General features: G+C 38.8%; 1 protein-coding gene across 2 annotated transcripts in view; it reads right to left on the bottom strand.

Moving 5' to 3' along the window:
- Positions 1-19357, bottom strand: part of LOC127847237 (mitogen-activated protein kinase kinase kinase 2-like) — a 107186-nt gene that overhangs the window by 36325 nt on the left and 51504 nt on the right. For both annotated transcript variants that reach the window (XM_052378989.1, XM_052378990.1), the window contains exons 4-6: positions 4140-4225; positions 3050-3093; positions 2543-2648 (exon numbers count right to left, since the gene is read on the bottom strand). In XM_052378989.1, the coding sequence (XP_052234949.1) occupies positions 2543-2648; positions 3050-3093; positions 4140-4225 (236 nt within the window). The remainder of the gene's footprint in view (positions 1-2542; positions 2649-3049; positions 3094-4139; positions 4226-19357) is intronic.

The raw sequence follows: 19357 nt of genomic DNA, 5'->3' as shown, positions 1-19357 counted from the left end.
GACTTACCTCTCCATTGGTCTGTGAGAATGAGATACTGAGAAAACATGACTTACCTCTCCATTGGCATGTGTGAATGAGATACTGAGAGGATATGACTTACCTCTCCATTGGCCTGTGTGAATGAGATACTGAGAGGACATGACTTACCTCTCCATTGGCCTGTGTGAATGAGATACTGAGGGGACATGACTTACCTCTCCATTGGCCTGCCTGTGAGAATGAGATAGTGAAAGGACATTACCTACCTCTCCATTGGCCTAAGTGAATGAGATACTGAGGACAGGACTTACCTCTCCATTGGTCTGTGAGAATGAGATACTGAGAAAACATGACTTACCTCTCCATTGGCATGTGTGAATGAGATACTGAGAGGATATGGCTTACCTCTCCATTGGCATGTGTGAATGAGATACTGACAGGACATGACCTACCTCTCCATTGGCATGTGTGAATGAGATACTGAGAGGACATGACTTACCTCTCCATTGGCCTGTGTGACTCAGATACTGAGAGGACATGACTTACCTCTCCATTGACCTGTGTGAATGAGATACTGAGAGGACATGACTCACCTCTCCATTGGCTTGTGTTAATGAGATACTGAGAGAACATGAATTGCCTCTCAATTGGCCTGTGTGACTCAGATACTGACCGAACATGACTTACCTCTCCATAGGTCTGTGTGAATGAGATACTGAAAGAACATGACTTACCTTTCCATTGGTCTGTGCGAATTAGATACTGAGAGGACATGACCTACCTCTCCATTGGCCTGTGTTAATGAGATACTGAGAGGACTTGACTAACCTCTCCATAGGTCTGTGTGAATGAAATATTGAGCGAACATGGCTTACCTCTCCATAGGCATGTGTGAATGAGATACTGAGAGGATATGACTTACCTCTCCATTGGCATGTGTGAATGAGATACTGAGAGGATATGACTTACCTCTCCATTGGCCTGTGTGAATGAGATACTGAGAGGACATGTCCTACCTCTCCATTGGCATGTGTGAATGAGATACTGAGAGGACATGACTTACCTCTCCATTGGCCTGTGTGACTCAGATACTGAGAGGACATGACTTACCTCTCCATTGACCTGTGTGAATGAGATACTGAGAGGACATGACTCACCTCTCCATTGGCTTGTGTGAATGAGATACTGAGAGAACATGAATTGCCTCTCCATTGGCCTGTGTGACTCAGATACTGACCGAACATGACTTACCTCTCCATAGGTCTGTGTGAATGAGATACTGAAAGAACATGACTTACCTCTCCATTGGTCTGTGCGAATACTGAGAGGACATGACATACCTCTCCATTGGCCTGTGTTAATGAGATACTGAGAGGACTTGACTAACCTCTCCATAGGTCTGTGTGAATGAAATACTGAGCAAACATGGCTTACCTCTCCATAGGCCTGTGTGAATGAGATACTGAGAGGACTTGACTTACCTCTCCATTGGCCTGTGTGAATGAGATACTGAGAGGATATGACTCACCTCTCCATTGGCCTGTGTGAATGAAATACTGAGAGGACATGACTTACCTCTCCATTGGCCTGTGTGAATGAGATAACGAGAGGACATGATTCACCTTTCCATTTGCCTGTGTGAATGAGATACTGAAAGGACATGACTTACCTCTCCTTTGACCTGTGTGAATGAAATACTGAGAGGACATGACTTACCTCCCCATTGGCCTGTTTGAATGATAAACTGAGAGGACATGACTTCCCTCTCCATTGACCTGTGTGAATGATATACTGAGAGGACATGACTTACCTCTCCATTGGCTTGCGTGAATGAGATACTGAGAGGACATAACTTACCTCTCCCTTGGCATGTGTGAAAGAGATACTGAGAAGACATGACTTACCTCTCCATTGGCATGTGTGAATGAGATACTGAGAGGACATGACTTACCTCTCCACTGGCCTGTGTGAATGAGATACTGAGAGGACATGACTTACCTCTCCATTGGCCTGTGTGAATGCGATACTGAGAGGACATGACTTACCTCTCCACTGGCATGTGTGAATGAGATACTGACAGGACATGACTTACCTCTCCATTGGCATGTGTGAATGAGATACTGAGAGGACACGACTTACCTCTCCACTGGCATGTGTGAATGAGATACTGAAAGGACATGACCTACCTCTCCATTGGCCTGTGTGAATGAGATACTGAGAGGACATGACTTACCTCTCCACTGGCATGTCTGAATGAGATACTGAGGGGACATGACTTACCTCTTCATTGGCATGTGTGAATGAGATACTGAGAGGACATGACTTACCTCTCCACTGGCCTGTGTGAATGAGATACTGAGAGGACATGACTTAACTCTTCATTGGCCTGTGTGAATGAGATACTGAGAGGATATGACTTACCTCTTTATTGGCCTGTGTCAATGAGATACTGAGAGGACATGACTTACCTCTCCATTGGCATGTGTGAATGAAATACTGAGAGGATATGACTCACCTCTCCATTGGCCTGTGTGAATGAAATACTTAGAGGACATGACTTACCTCTCCATTGGCCTGTGTGAATGAGATACTGAGAGGACATGAGTACATCTCTTCCACTTTAGCCACCACCTGCTCGTAGGTAACTGGCCTCGACATGTGGATACTCCTACAGTACAGCAAGATAATGTGGTCAGGAAAGTAGCATCAAATCTGTCATTATGTCTGTATAATTCAATCATGGGTGCTAGGGAAACAGCATGGGTGCTAGGGAAACACTCAAAAGTGTTAACATGTAGTGAACCAAGGCACACAAACATTACCTTGAATTTTATCTTTGACTCAAACACTTAGCTGACTCTTCTTAATTCAAAAATAAGTGAAGTGAATGGTTCTATTTAATGAATATTTGAGGTAAAACAGAAAATATTTCTTCCTGCAGTTTTGATGCTAAATTTTACATTTAGGAGATTTAATCTTCTCCATACAAGGGTCTTCACTTAAGCATACAGTAGCATATTAATCTACAAAACCATTATGCATTGAATACTGTTGAAAGAATTTTCTTACCTTTTCTCACCATTGTATTCAAACTTGATCCGCAGGGTCTTTTTCTGCAAGATACATAGAATCAAATTAATATTTGTTATCTAGTTGAATATCTTTTAGATCTGATTTCAAAACCAAACCATTAAAATTAAAGGTCATACACATAAAATGACATATGCATAAACCAAGAACCTGTCTTATCCCAAGCTAAATCTACAAGTACATGCTGTCTACTGACCTTCCCCCAACAGGCCCAAATACAATCTTCAGCTAGGGCTCCATGCAAGCATGATATATCCTAAGTTTCAACAGGAAAGGTCCTAGCAAACTTAACCATTTGCATGCTGGGAAATTTGTCGTCTGCTAAAATGTCGTCTGCTGAATTTCTAAAATTAGCATATTCTTGGATTTTTTTCAAAGAATACTCTATCAGAATAGCAAACAGTTTGGATCCTGATGAGACGCCATGTTTTGTGGCGTCTCATCTGGATCCAAACTGTTTGCAAAGGCCTTCAAAAATTTGATTCCAGCACTGAAAGAGTTAACAAGAAAAGTCCTAGCAAACTTAAGTTATTGACTGGAACTGTTTGCTGTTTTTCTTTTTTTCTTATTATTTGTGCCCTTGACTTTGATCCCTTATCGCCTCGAATATTTTCTAAGATTGGTCTTCATGTAAGCTACCAAAACACACAATTCTACTGAAATATCTCCATCCAAACTTAAGTGATTGAGCAGGAACTGATTTTCTATTTTGCATTAAACAGTGACCTTGACCTTACCATGCCCCAAATACAATCACAAGCTAGATTTCCATGCAAGCTTGCTACATCCAATGATTTATCAAGATTGGTGAACACTAATTAAAGTCATTAACCAGTAAATTCTTGTTTGCTGTTTTCTTATTTTAGTTGCAGTGTTTGACCTTGAATAAACTTGTTCTTAATGTAATCCCAAGATTGATCTCATGTAATCTACCTACATGTACACACAAAATGCAAATGCAGCACAGGGGGCAAAAATATTACAATACTAAGCTGGACAATCACAATAAAAACCTTACATAAAAATAACAAGACAAGGCACAAACAGATTTTGAGAAGACCAGACTGACCTGTACAATGTTTTTCTGCACAGACTTGCTGCCCAGGGACAGACCCTTGCGAAGTCCCTCGGAGATGGTCTGCAGTACCTCATCCTCTAAAAACACAAAATCAAACACAATCAAGTAGTGGTCAACACTAGACCATATAAAAATAAACACACTATGACTACAGAATTTTCTTTAAATTTGACTTAGTGACCTAGATCTTAACCTGACATGACCCAGTTTCGAACACAACCTAGTTTCCATTGTGACAAATATTCTGACCCAGTTTCATGAGTATTGGAAAATTAATGTGGCCAATAGAATGTTAACATGGTTTATCTATAAAGTATAGCCATGTAAGGAAAACTGGTCTGCTCCCCTTAAGCCATGATTTTCAAAGGTCCCAAACCCTTTTCAAACTTGGCTGAGATAGCATAAGAAATAATTTCTGAGCAAGTTTCATGAAGATTGGATAATAAATGTGACTCCTTGAGTGTTAACAAGCTTTTTCTTGAATTGGCATTGTAACTTTTTTTACAAAAATTCAAATTCAGCATAGGTACATGTATTGCTAAACTGAACAATCTAAACAGGTTTCTTCAAGATTAAATTATTATCATGGTCTCTAGAGTGGTAATAATGTTTTTTGAACATTCAACATGGTGACCTAGATTTTAGGCCCTCATTTTACTGATTCTAACTCAGCCTAGATATTGTCAAGATCAGCATTCTGACCAAGTAAGACCAAGATTGAGTCACACATGTAAAGTGGTAACAATATATTTATGAGATTTGACCTGATGACCAAGTTTTTGGGCTGAAAAAGTCAAGATAATCATTATGACAAAGTTTATCAAGATTGAGTCATATGTATATCCTCCAGAGAAGATATGAGGTTTTTATACTATTTTACCTCATGACCTAGTTTTTGGACTCATGTGGCCCAGATTTGAAATTGGTGTTAATTTAATTAAGATTAAGATTCTCACCGTGTTTCCTTTTGATTGAGTCATAAATATCCCTTAAAAAGTGATAGCAAAGACATTCCCAAAGTATTTACAGTCCACAGGACATTTGATCCTGTGGACATTGCAATTCTCCTCATTGATAACTAAACACCCATGAAGTTTTGTGTTGAAATCTTGTAGTGTATCTGGGACATAGCCTTGAAAAGTTACCTCATACAAAAAAAGGGCAATAACTCTTAGTTAAGAAAGTACAAGGTTATGGTTCTTGTGCATGGCACTTCTTCCCATTGATTTCTACACACCCACAAAGTTTCATGTAGAAATGTTGTAGAGCATCTGAGATATAGCCCTGAAAAGTTCCATCAAACAAAAACAACAAAGGGCAATAATTCTTATTTTAAACAAGAAACCGTCGGAGACGGGTGATGCTTCCCAAAGGTTTTTTTGTCACAATATTGCACTATATATTCAGATAAAAGGAAATGTCTTGAGGGGCATAACTTTGGACAAAATAATACGATGGATGGTTTAGCAACTTAAAAATTTCAAAGGGCCATAACTCTAAATAAATCATCTAACCAGAACCCACAAATAACATGCCCATGTCCTCAAGGTAGTTAAGCTTCCCATAAAGCTTAATTGAATTCCAGTCAGTAGTTGGGGGGACAAGAATTGCACTATATGTACAGTTTATAGAAAATTTCAAAGGGCCATAACTCTGTGAAAATCATCCAACCAGATCCGGCTGATAATATGCATACATGCCATACGTCCCGGATTGTCCGGGACAGTCCCGGAAATGAAGAACTTGTCCCGCTGTCCGGGAAATCTGTCAAATGTCCCGGAATTTACAAAATCCATATATACATGTACCTTATCTTAGGCTTAACTGCACCTCGAATCTGTGTATATCTGCAGCGTCTCCATGACAATGCCCACCCGAATAGGCAGACTACGCTACGTGTCAAAATCGATAAATTAACAGGGGTCCTGTTATCATATCGATTGTCTCACGTTCGCGGTCAAACCGAAAAGGCGGCATTGTTTAATGTGGTTGTTAATTGACTTTAATCTACTACGTCTCATTATTTCCCGCTGCGTAAGGGCAAAGGATAGTTGTTCACACATCTGAAGTCCAACATCGCTGAGTAAAAAATTAAAAGCAGTTTATGTTCGCACGTTTAACTGACAAAGAAGTTGAGTAAAAAAGTAAGCATATAACAACGTCATCCTCACTAGGTTCATTATTGTCTTGTTCTAAACCCCCAGCAAACATATAGTTAAAAATAATAAGTGACTTTGAATTGCGTTCTCCATGTCAAAACACCCAGCAGATTCGGCCACTACGCGTTACAGACCGGTCTTAATAACAATAACGCAGTGACGTCACCATCTATGTTTAGAACGCTTACACTGAGAACATGTGGCTTGTTTCTAGTAACGGAAGTAGTAATGTTTAATTTGACGTTAATAGATCAAGTGTATTTCGGATAGGCTTTCGAACTTTTGCAATTAACGATGCGAAACAAAAAAAAAAACGTACCAAAAATTCATATGTCTATAAATATCGCTACATTTTATACATGTCCCGGAAAATCGACAAAAGTCCCGGACAATTCAATGTCCCGGAATTGGTCTGAAAAATTATGGCATGTATGTAATATGCACATCTTCTCTTGGTAGTGAAGCTTCCCATAAAGTTTAATTGAATTCCGGTCATTAATTGCTGAGAAATAGCCCAGACAAAAATTGTGCACGGACGGACACACGCACGGACAGACGAAGCGGCCACTATATGCTCCCCCCAAAAATGTTGGGGACGCATAAAAAGTGAATGGTTGTGGTTCTTACGCATGGCACTTCTCCTCTATAATATCAATACACCCATGAAGTTTCATGTTTGAATCTTTCAGTTTGTTAGGGGATCCGAGATATAGCCCTGAAAAGTTTCATCATACAAAAACGGGCAAAAACTCTTATTAAACTAGTGACCTTAAAATCAATAGGGGTCATCTGCCAGTCATGATCAATGTACCTATGACGTTTCATGATCCTAGGAGTAAGCATTCTCGAGTTATCATCCGGAAACCATTTTACTATTTTGAGTCACTGTGACCTTGACCTTTGATCTAGTGACCTGAAAATCAATAGGGGTCATCTGCCAGTCATGATCAATGTACCTATGAAGTTTCATGATCCTAGGCCTAAGCATTCTTGAGTTATCATCCTGAAACCATCTCGTGGACGGACCAAACGACCGACCGACCGACATGTGCAAAAACAATACAAACCCTCTTCTTCCAAGGGGGGCATTAAAGTTAAGGGTTATGGTTTTTGTGCATGGCATTTCTCCTCATTGATATCTATACATCTATGAAGTTTCATGTTGATATCACAGGCCTTTTTTTGCCTATCTCCCGGGTCCGATAGTTGGACCCATTCCCAATGCCAAATATGCATATTTTTTCCCAATTAAAAAAATAATAAATCCGACACAAATGACCGAAGCAGACAAATGTGTTTCTAGGTAGATACTGTGCTTTAAATAACCGTGCGCCGTGTTTTAGCGTGCCAATGGGAATAACCAGTAAAACGTCATCGTATTGAGTGTTCAATAATGCAATTTTCATACCTTGACACTTCCGACAAATTGCGGCCGGTTGTGTTCATACAATTCTTAAGACACATTTTCGGTCATTTTTGGTCAGAATTTGCTTTCAAATATTGAAGTGCTGAAGTATCAGGTAATGTACCTGGTATACAACAAGTGATAATCATGTGTACCTATTAATTATTGTAAATTGGTTGAGAATCGATATTGATGGTCTGAGGTAGAGAAATGTGGACTGGTTTCACTTTCAACGTTACTGTGTTTCAAAACATGGTTGCCTTCAGACATTTGGCAACTTGAATTTTGAATAATAATATGTTGAATGTAGGTCCTTCCACTGTGATTATTCATAAAAAAATCCTAAATGACATATCAAGCTATGTCTTTTGTTTGAACTTCAAGCATAACATTACCGTTTACTCTGTATTTGTATCATACACATACTTTAATACGCTAGCAGTGGACAATGACTGTTGCATGGAAAAAACATTTACCTATGTATGAAAACATTAGATTTAATAAGAACAAGAAACCGTCGGAGACGGGTGATGCTCCCCAAAGGTTTTTTTTGTCACAATATTGCACTATATATATTCAGATAAAAGGAAACGTCTTGAGGGGCATAAGTTCATAACTTTGGACAAAATAATACGATGGATGGTTTAGCAACTTAAAAATTTCAAAGGGCCATAACTCTCTAAATAAATCACCTAACCAGAACCCACTAATAACATGCGCATCTCCTCAAGGTAAAGCTTCATTGTATTCCAGTCAGTAGTTGGGGAGAATAGCCCGGACAAGAATTGCACTATATGTACAGTTTATAGAAAATTTCAAAGGGCCATAACTCTGTGAAAAATCATCCGACCATAACCGGCTGATAATATGCAAATTTCCTGTTGGTAGTGAAGCTTCCCATAAAGTTTCATTGAAGTCCCATAATAAGTTGCTAAGAAATAGCTCGGACAAGAATTGCACTATATGTACAATGGAAAATTTCAAAGGGCCATAACTCTGTGAAAAATCATCCGCCGAGAACAGGCTGATAATATGCACATCTCCTCTTGGTAGAGAAGCTTCCCATAAAGTTTCATTGAATTCCCGTAATAAGTTGCTGAGAAATAGCTCAGACAAGAATTGCACTGTATGTACAATGGAAAATTTCAAAGGGCCATAACTCTGTGAAAAATCATCCTACGAGAACCGGCTGATAATATGCACATCTCCTCTTGGTAGTGAAGCTTCCCATAAAGTTTCATTGAATTTCGGTAATTAGTTGCTGAGAAATAGCCCGGACAAGAATTGCACTATATGTACAGTTAATGGAAAATGTCAAAGGGCCATAACTCTGTGAAAAGTCATGCGACCAGAACCGGCTGATAATATGCACATCCCCTCTTGGTAGTGAAGCTTCCCATAAAGTTAAATTAAATTTCGGTCATTAATTGCGGAGAAAAAGCCAGGACAAGAATTGCACTATATGTACAGTTAATGGAAAATTTCAAAGGGCCATAACTCTGTAAAAAATCATCCGACCAGAACCCGCTGATAATATGCACATCTCCTCTTGGTAGTGAAGCTTCCCATAAAGTTTCATTGAATTCCGGTCATTAGTTGCTGAGAAATAGCCCGGACAAAAATGGTGCACGGACGGACGGACAGACACACGGACGGACGGACGGAGGAAGCGGCGACCATATGCTCCCCCGAATTTTTTTTGGGGAAGCATAAAAATTAAGAAAAATAATTCCTAATAATGCTTTTGTCGATGAAAATTCTTCCCAATTTGAAAGATTTGGCGACTCGAAAAATCCCAATTTTGCTAAGTCCTTTTTCTCAAAAGAGACAGAAAAAGGACTGTACCTTATATAGTTTCTGAGATATAGCCCTAACAAGTTTAAGACTGACGGGCAGATGGACGAACAAGCCAATTCTATTTCCCTCTGCCTTTGACTGGGGATAATAATAATCAAGAATGAGTAAAAATGGTGACCTTTTTTTGGATGCACATAAACCAGCTTTAAATTTGGTCAAGATGAAGGCAGGATAAACATTAAATCGTTGGTGTATTTGATTTTTTGCTCCCAAATATTTAAAATTGATAACTAAATGTTGTCAAGTTGTCAACATTATATTTACCTAGGTTTAAGCCATAGAGCTTCATAAGGAACTAACTAAATTTTAATTATAATTTACTTTTTTTTTACTTTCATTAAATTTGGGGATTTTTTTTGACAGAATTTGGGAAATTTGTAGTTTTTTCCTAATTGGGAAAGTGCCGTTTTCCGGTACTTAATATAGAAGGGAAAAAATCGCTGATATAGTTTTTAGACGCATCTGACTCTGATTCTACCCAGGACAAGATTCTGACCAAGTTTTTAAAAGATTTGAATTTAGATGTGGCCACTAGAGTGGTTAAGAGCTAACGGCCAATGCTGCACATAGGGTGATAACACTTCTTGCTAAGATGAACTACAAATACATGTAGATGCTTTCTCCCAGATGTGGCTGAAATGTTAGTAATATTCAAGGAATAATTACTCAGAGATGTGTGGATCACTAACTGACCAGTCTTGCATGTCTTCAATTCATGGTGAAGACATATATGAATTATCACTGTAATACATTGAAAAATGTGTTTGTTGTTTGCCCTGGAGAAACCAATTACCCCCTCCATAAGGGGATATAAAAAATAAGTCACAAAAGTTAATGTAAATGTACTGCCAAAATAGTGAAAAACCATGCAGCGTACTTGCTTAACGGGCATCTGTCAGACAAATAACATCAAAGATTGCCACCAGATTTTCAATTTTGTTAAAGAAAATATATTATATCAACAAGATGTGTTTGTGAAACACAATGTCCCCCTATATGACGTTTGACCTTGAAGGATGACCTTGACCTTGACCCTTCACCACTCAAAATATGCAGCTCCATGAGATATACATGCATTTCAAATATAAAATTGCTAGCTTCGATATTGCAGAAGTGACATTACATGAGCAATTTTGACCCATATATTTGACCTTGAAGGATGACCTTGACCTTTCACCACTCAAAATGTGCAGCTCCATGAGATACACATGCATGCCAAATATCAAGTTGCTATCTTCAATATTGCAAAAGTATTCATAAAATAAGCAATTTGGGCCACATATATTTGACCTCTGACCTTGAAGGATGACATTGACCTTGACCTTTCACCACTCAGAATGTGCAGCTCCATGAAATACACATACATGCCAAATATCAAGTTGCTATCTTCAATTTTGCAAAAGTATTCATAAAATGAGCGATTTTGGCCACATAATTATTATAATTGACCTCTGACCTTGAAGGATGACCTTGACCTTGAACTTTCACCACTAAAAATGTGCAGCTTCATGAGATACACATGAATGCCAAATATGAAGTTGCTATCTTCAATATAGCAAAAGTTATTGCAAAATGTTAAAGTTGGCGCAAACGAACCAACAGACCAACCAACAGACCAACCAACCAACAGACAGGGCAAAAACAATATGTCCCCCACTACTATAGCGGGGGACATAAAAATGAGTATGCATTATTAAGTTCATATATTAAGTATATAAAGTTTCATTAAATTTGCCACTCCAAAATATGTAACATAGTCCAAGATGGATGCCAATGGGCAATCTTGATTGGAAACATAATGACAAGCAACTTTCAGTATCAAAGAGGTTTCTACATGGCACAATGATTGAAGAAGAATTTTGAAGAACAATACACCAGGTATGCATATAACAAACAATAGAACAACCAACATTGTGACCCTATACAAGCCTTCAAATGTGTTTGTGCAGGTATAATAACTTATTTTAGACTTTGCTAACTGCCACTAACTTTTCATCATAAAACCCCCAGCCTTTATGAAATCTATAGGACCATTATCAGTGTAGCACAGCCATTAGAAGAGCCATTTCATCTGAACTGAATAAGAACAGAAAATTCCCCTGATTATCTTGCAGATACATGACATACTGGTGGTGTGTTTTCAAAAAAGATAACAGATGTAAATATTTTGTGCTTAAAACTGGCATTGATGCACCTAAAAAATAGTACTTCAAAGAAACTACATCTCAGAGGAGGACTCATAGGTGATCAATAAACAATATTGAATAATGGGAATATAAATGTAAGAGACTGACCACATAATGCAGAATTACAGAAGCCGTCATTATGAGTCACTTGTAATTCAATATATCACATACATTTACAAATTACACTCATGTAGGTTAACATATGTGTCAAATTCCTTGCATGGGTAAGTAAGTAAGACAGCAGACATAGTATTTTTTCACACTTGTTAATCTTATGCTATATTTTTTCGGCGTAAGCTGAATAAGCCAGCTTTTCACCCTGACTTGACCTTTGTAAGTGTCCAATAATACTCAAATAAAATTTCCCGCGGCTAGGTACGAATGAATACACTTCATTTATTCCATTGGCTGATTTGAGTATAACATCAGAACATTGGAAACATATCCGCGTCTTTGTAACACTGTTTTACTGCATGAAACAATTTTATCTCTAATGAAAAGGCCCAATAGATAGAACAGTTTTACAATCAATTTTCGACATAAATACAGTTTGTGCGTTCACCTTTTATTTTCAGAGAATTACCAGCGCAAAAGCGTTTAACTAAAGGCTATGTTGTCATATTTAGTACTTACTTGCATTGCATTTCAACCCGCGAGGTTTCGGGTCAATACGCGGTCATTTTGTGAAAGTCAGAGTTTATATACAGTTCATCACCGGAGTTCGCAAAAGGGGTTGCGATCATTGTGTCTTACTGACAATAACGTAGTGACTGTAATGCATTGCATTCCAATCCGCAAGGTATCAAGGTCAGTTTGCGGTCAGTTGCAGAAATCTTTATATAAACGCCGTCTCGTAAACTTTGTGCACTTGAAGTCTGTTTTGATCAGAAAGATACTAAATAAAGATATTCGGCGATATTATTGTGGTATGTCAATCATCGATTTTTAATATGGTTTCAAAATTTGCATGATAAGGACCAATTTTGATAAAATTAATTAGAAATATTTATCCATTTAGACCAGTTTATTAAGCATGACCACAATAATTCGCTATACTATAATTATGCAATTAAATAAGATTCGAGTATTGCCTATATGCACTCGTTTATTTTCATGTTTCTTGTGTTTTTCTATTCTGTAAATATAGATATCTGAGTAATAATATCACATAAAGCAAAATAAGGCACGAAATCTGGCGCAACACCCCGTAATTGATTTGCTTATGATGTAGCTAACAACTGCGCGGAAAAAAGGCATCCGCTACTTTTTATCTCATAGAGATAACTTTTGATCGTTCATAAACATCGACCACAATCAACGCCGTATATCTTTTTTTAAAGATATTTCTTGTTAATTTTACCTCAAAGCATGACCTTGAAATAAGATGATTGAATCCTGTGCATATGCCCTTTAAGAGACTTTCAGGTGACTTCCATAAACATGCACTTGAATCCTGTGCAAAGACCCTTTAAGAGACTTTTAGGTGACTTCTATAAACATGAACTTCAATCCTGTGCAAAGACCCTTTAAGAGACTTTAAGGTGACTTCCATAAACATGCACTCGAATCCTGTGCAAAGACCCTTTAAGAGACTTTCAGGTGACTTCCATAAACATGCACTCAAATCCTGTGCAAAGACCCTTTAAGAGACTTTTAGGTGACTTCTATAAACATGCACTCGAATCCTGTGCAAAGACACTTTAAGAGACTTTCAGGTGACTTCCATAAACATGCACTCGAATCCTGTGCAAAGACCCTTTAAAGAGACTTTTAGGTGACTTCCATAAACATGCACTCAAATCCTGTGCACAGACCCTTTAAGAGACTTTCAGATGACTTTCGTAAACATGAGCTCGAATCCTGTGCACAGACCCTTTAAGAGACTTTCAGGTGACTTCCATAAACATGAGCTCGAATCCTGTGCACAGACCCTTTGAGAGACTTTCAGGTGACTTCCATAAACATGCGCTTGAATCCTGTGCACAGACCCTTTAAGAGACTTTCAGGTGACTTCTATAAACATGCACTCGAATTCTGTGCACAGACCCTTTAAGAGACTTTCAGGTGACTTCCATAAACATGCACTCGAATCCTGTGCACAGACCCTTTAAGAGACTTTCAGGTGACTTCCATAAACATCAGCTCGAATCCTGTGCACAGACCCTTTAAAAGACTTTCAGGTGACTTCCAAAAGCATGCACTTCAATCCTGTGCAAAGACCTTTCAAAGAGACTTTCAGGTGACTTCCATAAACATGCACTTCAATCCTATGAACAGACCCTTTAAGAGACTTTCATGTGACTTCCATAAACATGCGCTCCAATCAGGGCTTGCACTAAGAAATACATTTTGGAAGTCCTGACTTCCTGCCCTTTACTTATGGAAGTCCCACTCAAAAATGTTGGAAGTCCAAACAACTTTAATGTTGATGTTAACAGAATGTCAACTGCGTAAATGATTACAAACTCTTCCCATCCATTTTGGGTCACTGTACATCTGTGAAAGTAACTAGATATGTCTTACAACAAGGCGGAGACTACCCTTGGCTTTAAAAATAGGGAGAAGTTTGTGCAAACAATATCGACTTAAAAAACAAAACATGTTAATTTCAAAACTTTTATTATTTCTATCATTTTACTATGTTCATTTGTAAAAACAATAAATTCTCATTAAAATCTACGTAATCATAACACATTTAAGTCATTCAACACATTTAAGTAATTTGAGATATGTGCGGTTGCACATTTTCATCACATATTTATGCTCATTTTATTATCCTCATCCCTATGACTGCATTTGCAACAAAACACAATCTTAATGAATGGTCATGATGGAGCATCTAGTATATCAATTACTGTTTATCCGAATACTATATATGTCCGAAATATGTACACTTAATAAATGCCTTACCAGTTTAACTTTAATAATCCAAACTTTCCTTGTTGTTATCTGGTTTAACAAACCTTATCAAATATTTGTTAAATCCATTTAATGTTTTCTCCATTATTGAACTAACATTACTTGTAATTTGAATCGCCAGCTTTGAACTGAACGCGATTGAATGTTACAATAGGTCAGCCATTTGCAATGTCGAAGGTCATGATGTAGCAATTTAATTCTACTCGGATAATTTATAGCTAATCCAGGAAATGTGTTTTCTGAATGTTTCTGACTAGTTAAATGACTTGTTAATATAGAAAATGAACTGGGATTCCAGTTTATATAAGATGGTTATTACTCGTAATTATCTGTGGATTAACAAACTGAGAAAACTCGCGGGACCTAATACGGTAGTGAATCTACGTAATTAATTAAACTTTGATCAATTTTGTTTTTCTTTAATTATTTTTGCCGTCTTTCTTTTACCGTGTCGTCTGCCCAAAACCAGCAATTATCTCCTAATCATTAGACAACATATGGCACGCGCAGAGGCACGAGTGTGTTGTTAAAGCAACCAATTTTAAGCGACTGCTTTGTCACGGTCAATTTGCGATCCGCGCGGGGGGTAAATTGTATAACCGTAAGATAAACAACACACAATAAACTTGCTAATCACCTGCGGGCAGTAGCAAATATAAGGAGGCGGTGTTTAGACTGATCGAGACATGTGCAAAACACATTGAGTCGGCAGAAAGCAGCGTTGATTGAAGTGTTATTTTAATCGACAGCTTACGTCACGGGTTGCTATTTTCGGCATATGACCAATTTTTAGGATGTACAGTGGACGTCATGGTTTTTTTTATCGGCGTATGGAAACAATTATCGGGCGTAATATACGTCCGTACGCCGCTTAGTGCAAGCCCTGACTCCAATCCTGTGCAAAGACCCTTTAAAGAGACTTTTAGGTGACTTCCATAAACATGCACTCGAATCCGGTGCACAGACCCTTTAAGAGACTTTCAGGTGACTTCCATAAACATGAGCTCGAATCCTGTGCACAGACCCTTTAAAGAGACTTTTAGGTGACTTCCATAAACATGAGCTTGAATCCTGTGCACAGACCCTTTAAGAGACTTTAAGGTGACTTCCATAACCATGAACTTCAATCCTATCCACAGACTCTTTAAGAGACTTTCAGGTGACTTCCATAAACATGCAATCGAATCCTGTGCACAGGCCCTTTAAGAAACTTTCAGGTGACTTCCATAAACATGCACTCGAATCCTGTGCAAAGACCCTTTAAGAGACTTTCAGGTGACTTCCATAAACATGCACTTCAATCCTATCCACAGACCCTTAAAGAGACTTTCAGGTGACTTCCATAAACATGAGCTCGAATTCTGTGCACAGACCCTTTAAAGAGACTTTTAGGTGACTTTCATTAACATGCACTTCAATCCTGTGCACAGACCCTTTAAGGTGACTTCCATAAACATGCACTTAAATCCTGTGCACAGACCCTTTAAGAGACTTTCAGGTGACTTCCATAAACATGCACTTCAATCCTGTGCAAAGACCCTTTAAAGAGACTTTTAGGTGACTGCCATAAACATGCACTCGAATCCTGTGCACAGACCATTTAAGAGACTTTCAGGTGACTTCCATAAACATGCACTCCAATCCTGTGCAAAGACCCTTTAAGAGACTTTCAGGTGACATCCATAAACATGAACTTCAATCCTATCCACAGACCCTTTAAGAGACTTTCAGGTGACTTCCATAAACATGAGCTCGAATCCAGTGCACAGACCCTTTTAGAGACTTTCAGGTGACTTCCATAAACATGCACTCGAATCTTGTGCAAAGACCCTTAAAGAGACTTTTATGTGACTTTTATAAACATGAACTTCAATCCTTTGCACAGACCCTTTAAAGAGACTTTCAGGTGACTTCCATAAACATGAGCTCGAATCCATGCACAGACCCTTTAAGAGACTTTCGGTTGACTTCCATAAACATGCACTCGAATCCTGTGCAAAGACCCTTTAAGAGACTTTTAGGTGACTTCTATAAACATGAACTTCAATCCTGTGCACAGACCCTTTAAAGAGACTTTCAGGTGACTTCCATAAACATGAGCTCGAATCCTGTGCACATGCCCTTTAAGAGACTTTCAGGTGACTTCCATAAACATGCACTCGAATCCTGTGCAAAGACCCTTTAAGAGACTTTTAGGTGACTTCCATAAACATGAACTTCAATCCTGTGCACAGACCCTTTCAAGAGACTTTCAGGTGACTTCCATAAACATGTACTCCAATCCTGTGCAAAGACACTTTAAGAGACTTTCAGGTGACTTCAATTAACATGCACTCAAATCCTGTGCAAAGACCCTTAAAGAGACTTTTAGGTGACTTCCATAAACATGCACTCGAATCCTGTGCAAAGACCCTTTAAGAGACTTTCAGGTGACTTCTGTTAACATGAGCTCAAATCCTGTGCTTAGACCCTTTAAGAGACTTTCAGGTGACTTCCATGAAAATGAGCTCGAATCCTGTGCAAAGACCCTTTAAGAGACTTTCAGGTGACTTCCATAAACATGAGCTCGAATCCTGTGCACAAACCCTTTAAGAGACTTTCAGGTGACTTCCATAAACATGCGCTCAAATCCTGTGCACAGACCCTTTAAGAGACTTTCAGGTGACTTTCATAAACATGCACTCGAATCCTGTGCACAGACCCTTTAAGAGACTTTCAAGTGACTTCCATAAACATGCACTCCAATCCTGTGCACAGACCCTTTAAGAGACTTTCAGGTGACTTCCATAAACATGAGTTTGAATCCTGTGCACAGACCCTTTAAGAGACCTTCAGATGACTTCCATAAACATGAACTTCAATCCTGTTCACAGACCCTTTAAGAGACTTTCAGGTGACTTCCATAAACATGCACTCAAATCCTGTGCAAAGACCCTTTAAAGAGACTTTTAGGTGACTTCCATAAACATGCACTTGAATCCTGTGCACAGATCCTTTAAGAGACTTTCAGGTGACTTCCATTTACATGAGCTCGAATCCTGTGCACAGACCCTTTAAGAGACTTTTAGGTGATTTCCATAAACATGAACTTCAATCCTATCCACAGACCCTTTAAGAGACTTTCAGGTGACTTCCATAAACATGCACTTCAATCCTATCCACAGACCCTTTAAGAGACTTTAAGGTGACTTCCATGAACATGAACTTCAATCCTGTGCACAGACCCTTTAAAGAGACTTTCAGGTGACTTCCATAAACATGAGCTCGAATCCTGTGCACATGCCCTTTAAGAGACTTTCAGGTGACTTCCATAAACATGCACTCGAATCCTGTGCAAAGACCCTTTAAGAGACTTTTAGGTGACTTCCATAAACATGAACTTCAATCCTGTGCACAGACCCTTGCATGTTTATGGAAGTCACCTGAAAGTCTCTTAAAGGGTCTGTGCACAGGATTCGAGTGCATGTTTATAGAAGTCACCTGAAAGTCTCTTAAAGGGTCTGTGCACAGGATCCACAGACCCTTCAAGAGACTTTCAGGTGACTTCCATAAACATGCACTCGAATCCTGTGCACAGACCCTTTAAAGAGACTTTAAGGTGACTTCCATAAACATGCATTTCAATCCTGTGAACAGACCCTTTTCAAGACATTCAGGTGACTTCCATAAACATGCACTTCAATCCTGTGCACAGACCCTTTAAGAGACTTTTATGTGACTTCCATAAACATGCACTCGAATCCTGTGCACAGACCCTTTAAGAGACTTTCAGGGGACTTCCATAAACATGCACTCCAATCCTGTGCAAAGACCCTTTAAGAGACTTTTAGGTGACTTCCATAAATATGAACTTCAATCCTATCCACAGACCCTTTAAGAGACTTTCAGGTGACTTCCATACACATGAGCTCGAATCCTGTGCACAGACCCTTTAAGAGACTTTCAGGTGACTTCCATAAACATGCACTCGAATCCTGTGCAAAGACCCTTTAAGAGACTTTTAGGTGACTTCTATAAACATGAACTGCAATCCTGTGCACAGACCCTTTAAAGTAACTTTCAGGTGACTTCCATAAACATGAGCTCAAATCCTGTGCACATGCCCTTTAAGAGACTTTCAGGTGACTTCCATGAACATGCACTCGAATCCTGTGCAAAGACCCTTTAAGAGACTTTTAGGTGACTTCCATAAACATGAACTTCAATCCTGTGCAAAGACCCTTTAAGAGACTTTTAGGTGACTTCAATAAACATGAACTTCAATCCTAGCCACAGACCCTTTACAAGCCTTTTTCTGCCTAGCGCATGGGTCCGATTGTCGGACCCATTCCCAATGCCAAATATGGATGTTTTTTTCCCCAATTAAAAAAAAAAATCCCAATTTCCGACCGAAATAATCCATAGCCAAAAAATGCGTATCCCGGTATGTACCATGTTTTAAATTATCGGGCACCGTGTTTTAGTGTGACTATGGGAAATCTGCATAGAACGTCATCGTATCGAGTGTTCCATAATGCAATTTTGCTTTCTTGACACTTCAGACAAAATGGCGGCCGCTTGTGTCTTTGCATTTCTTAAGGCACATATACGGTCACTTTCGGTCAGAATTAGCTTTTAACAAGGGCTGTTTGTAAAACATGCATGCCCCCCATATGGGCTGTCAGTTGTAGTGGAAGCCATTGT

The sequence above is a fragment of the Dreissena polymorpha genome, chromosome 10 (genome assembly GCF_020536995.1).
Source record: "Dreissena polymorpha isolate Duluth1 chromosome 10, UMN_Dpol_1.0, whole genome shotgun sequence".
Classification (NCBI taxonomy): Eukaryota; Metazoa; Mollusca; class Bivalvia; order Myida; family Dreissenidae; genus Dreissena; species Dreissena polymorpha.
Note: the sequence above shows the minus strand (reverse complement) of the source record. Positions and strands in the feature narration are given on the sequence as shown.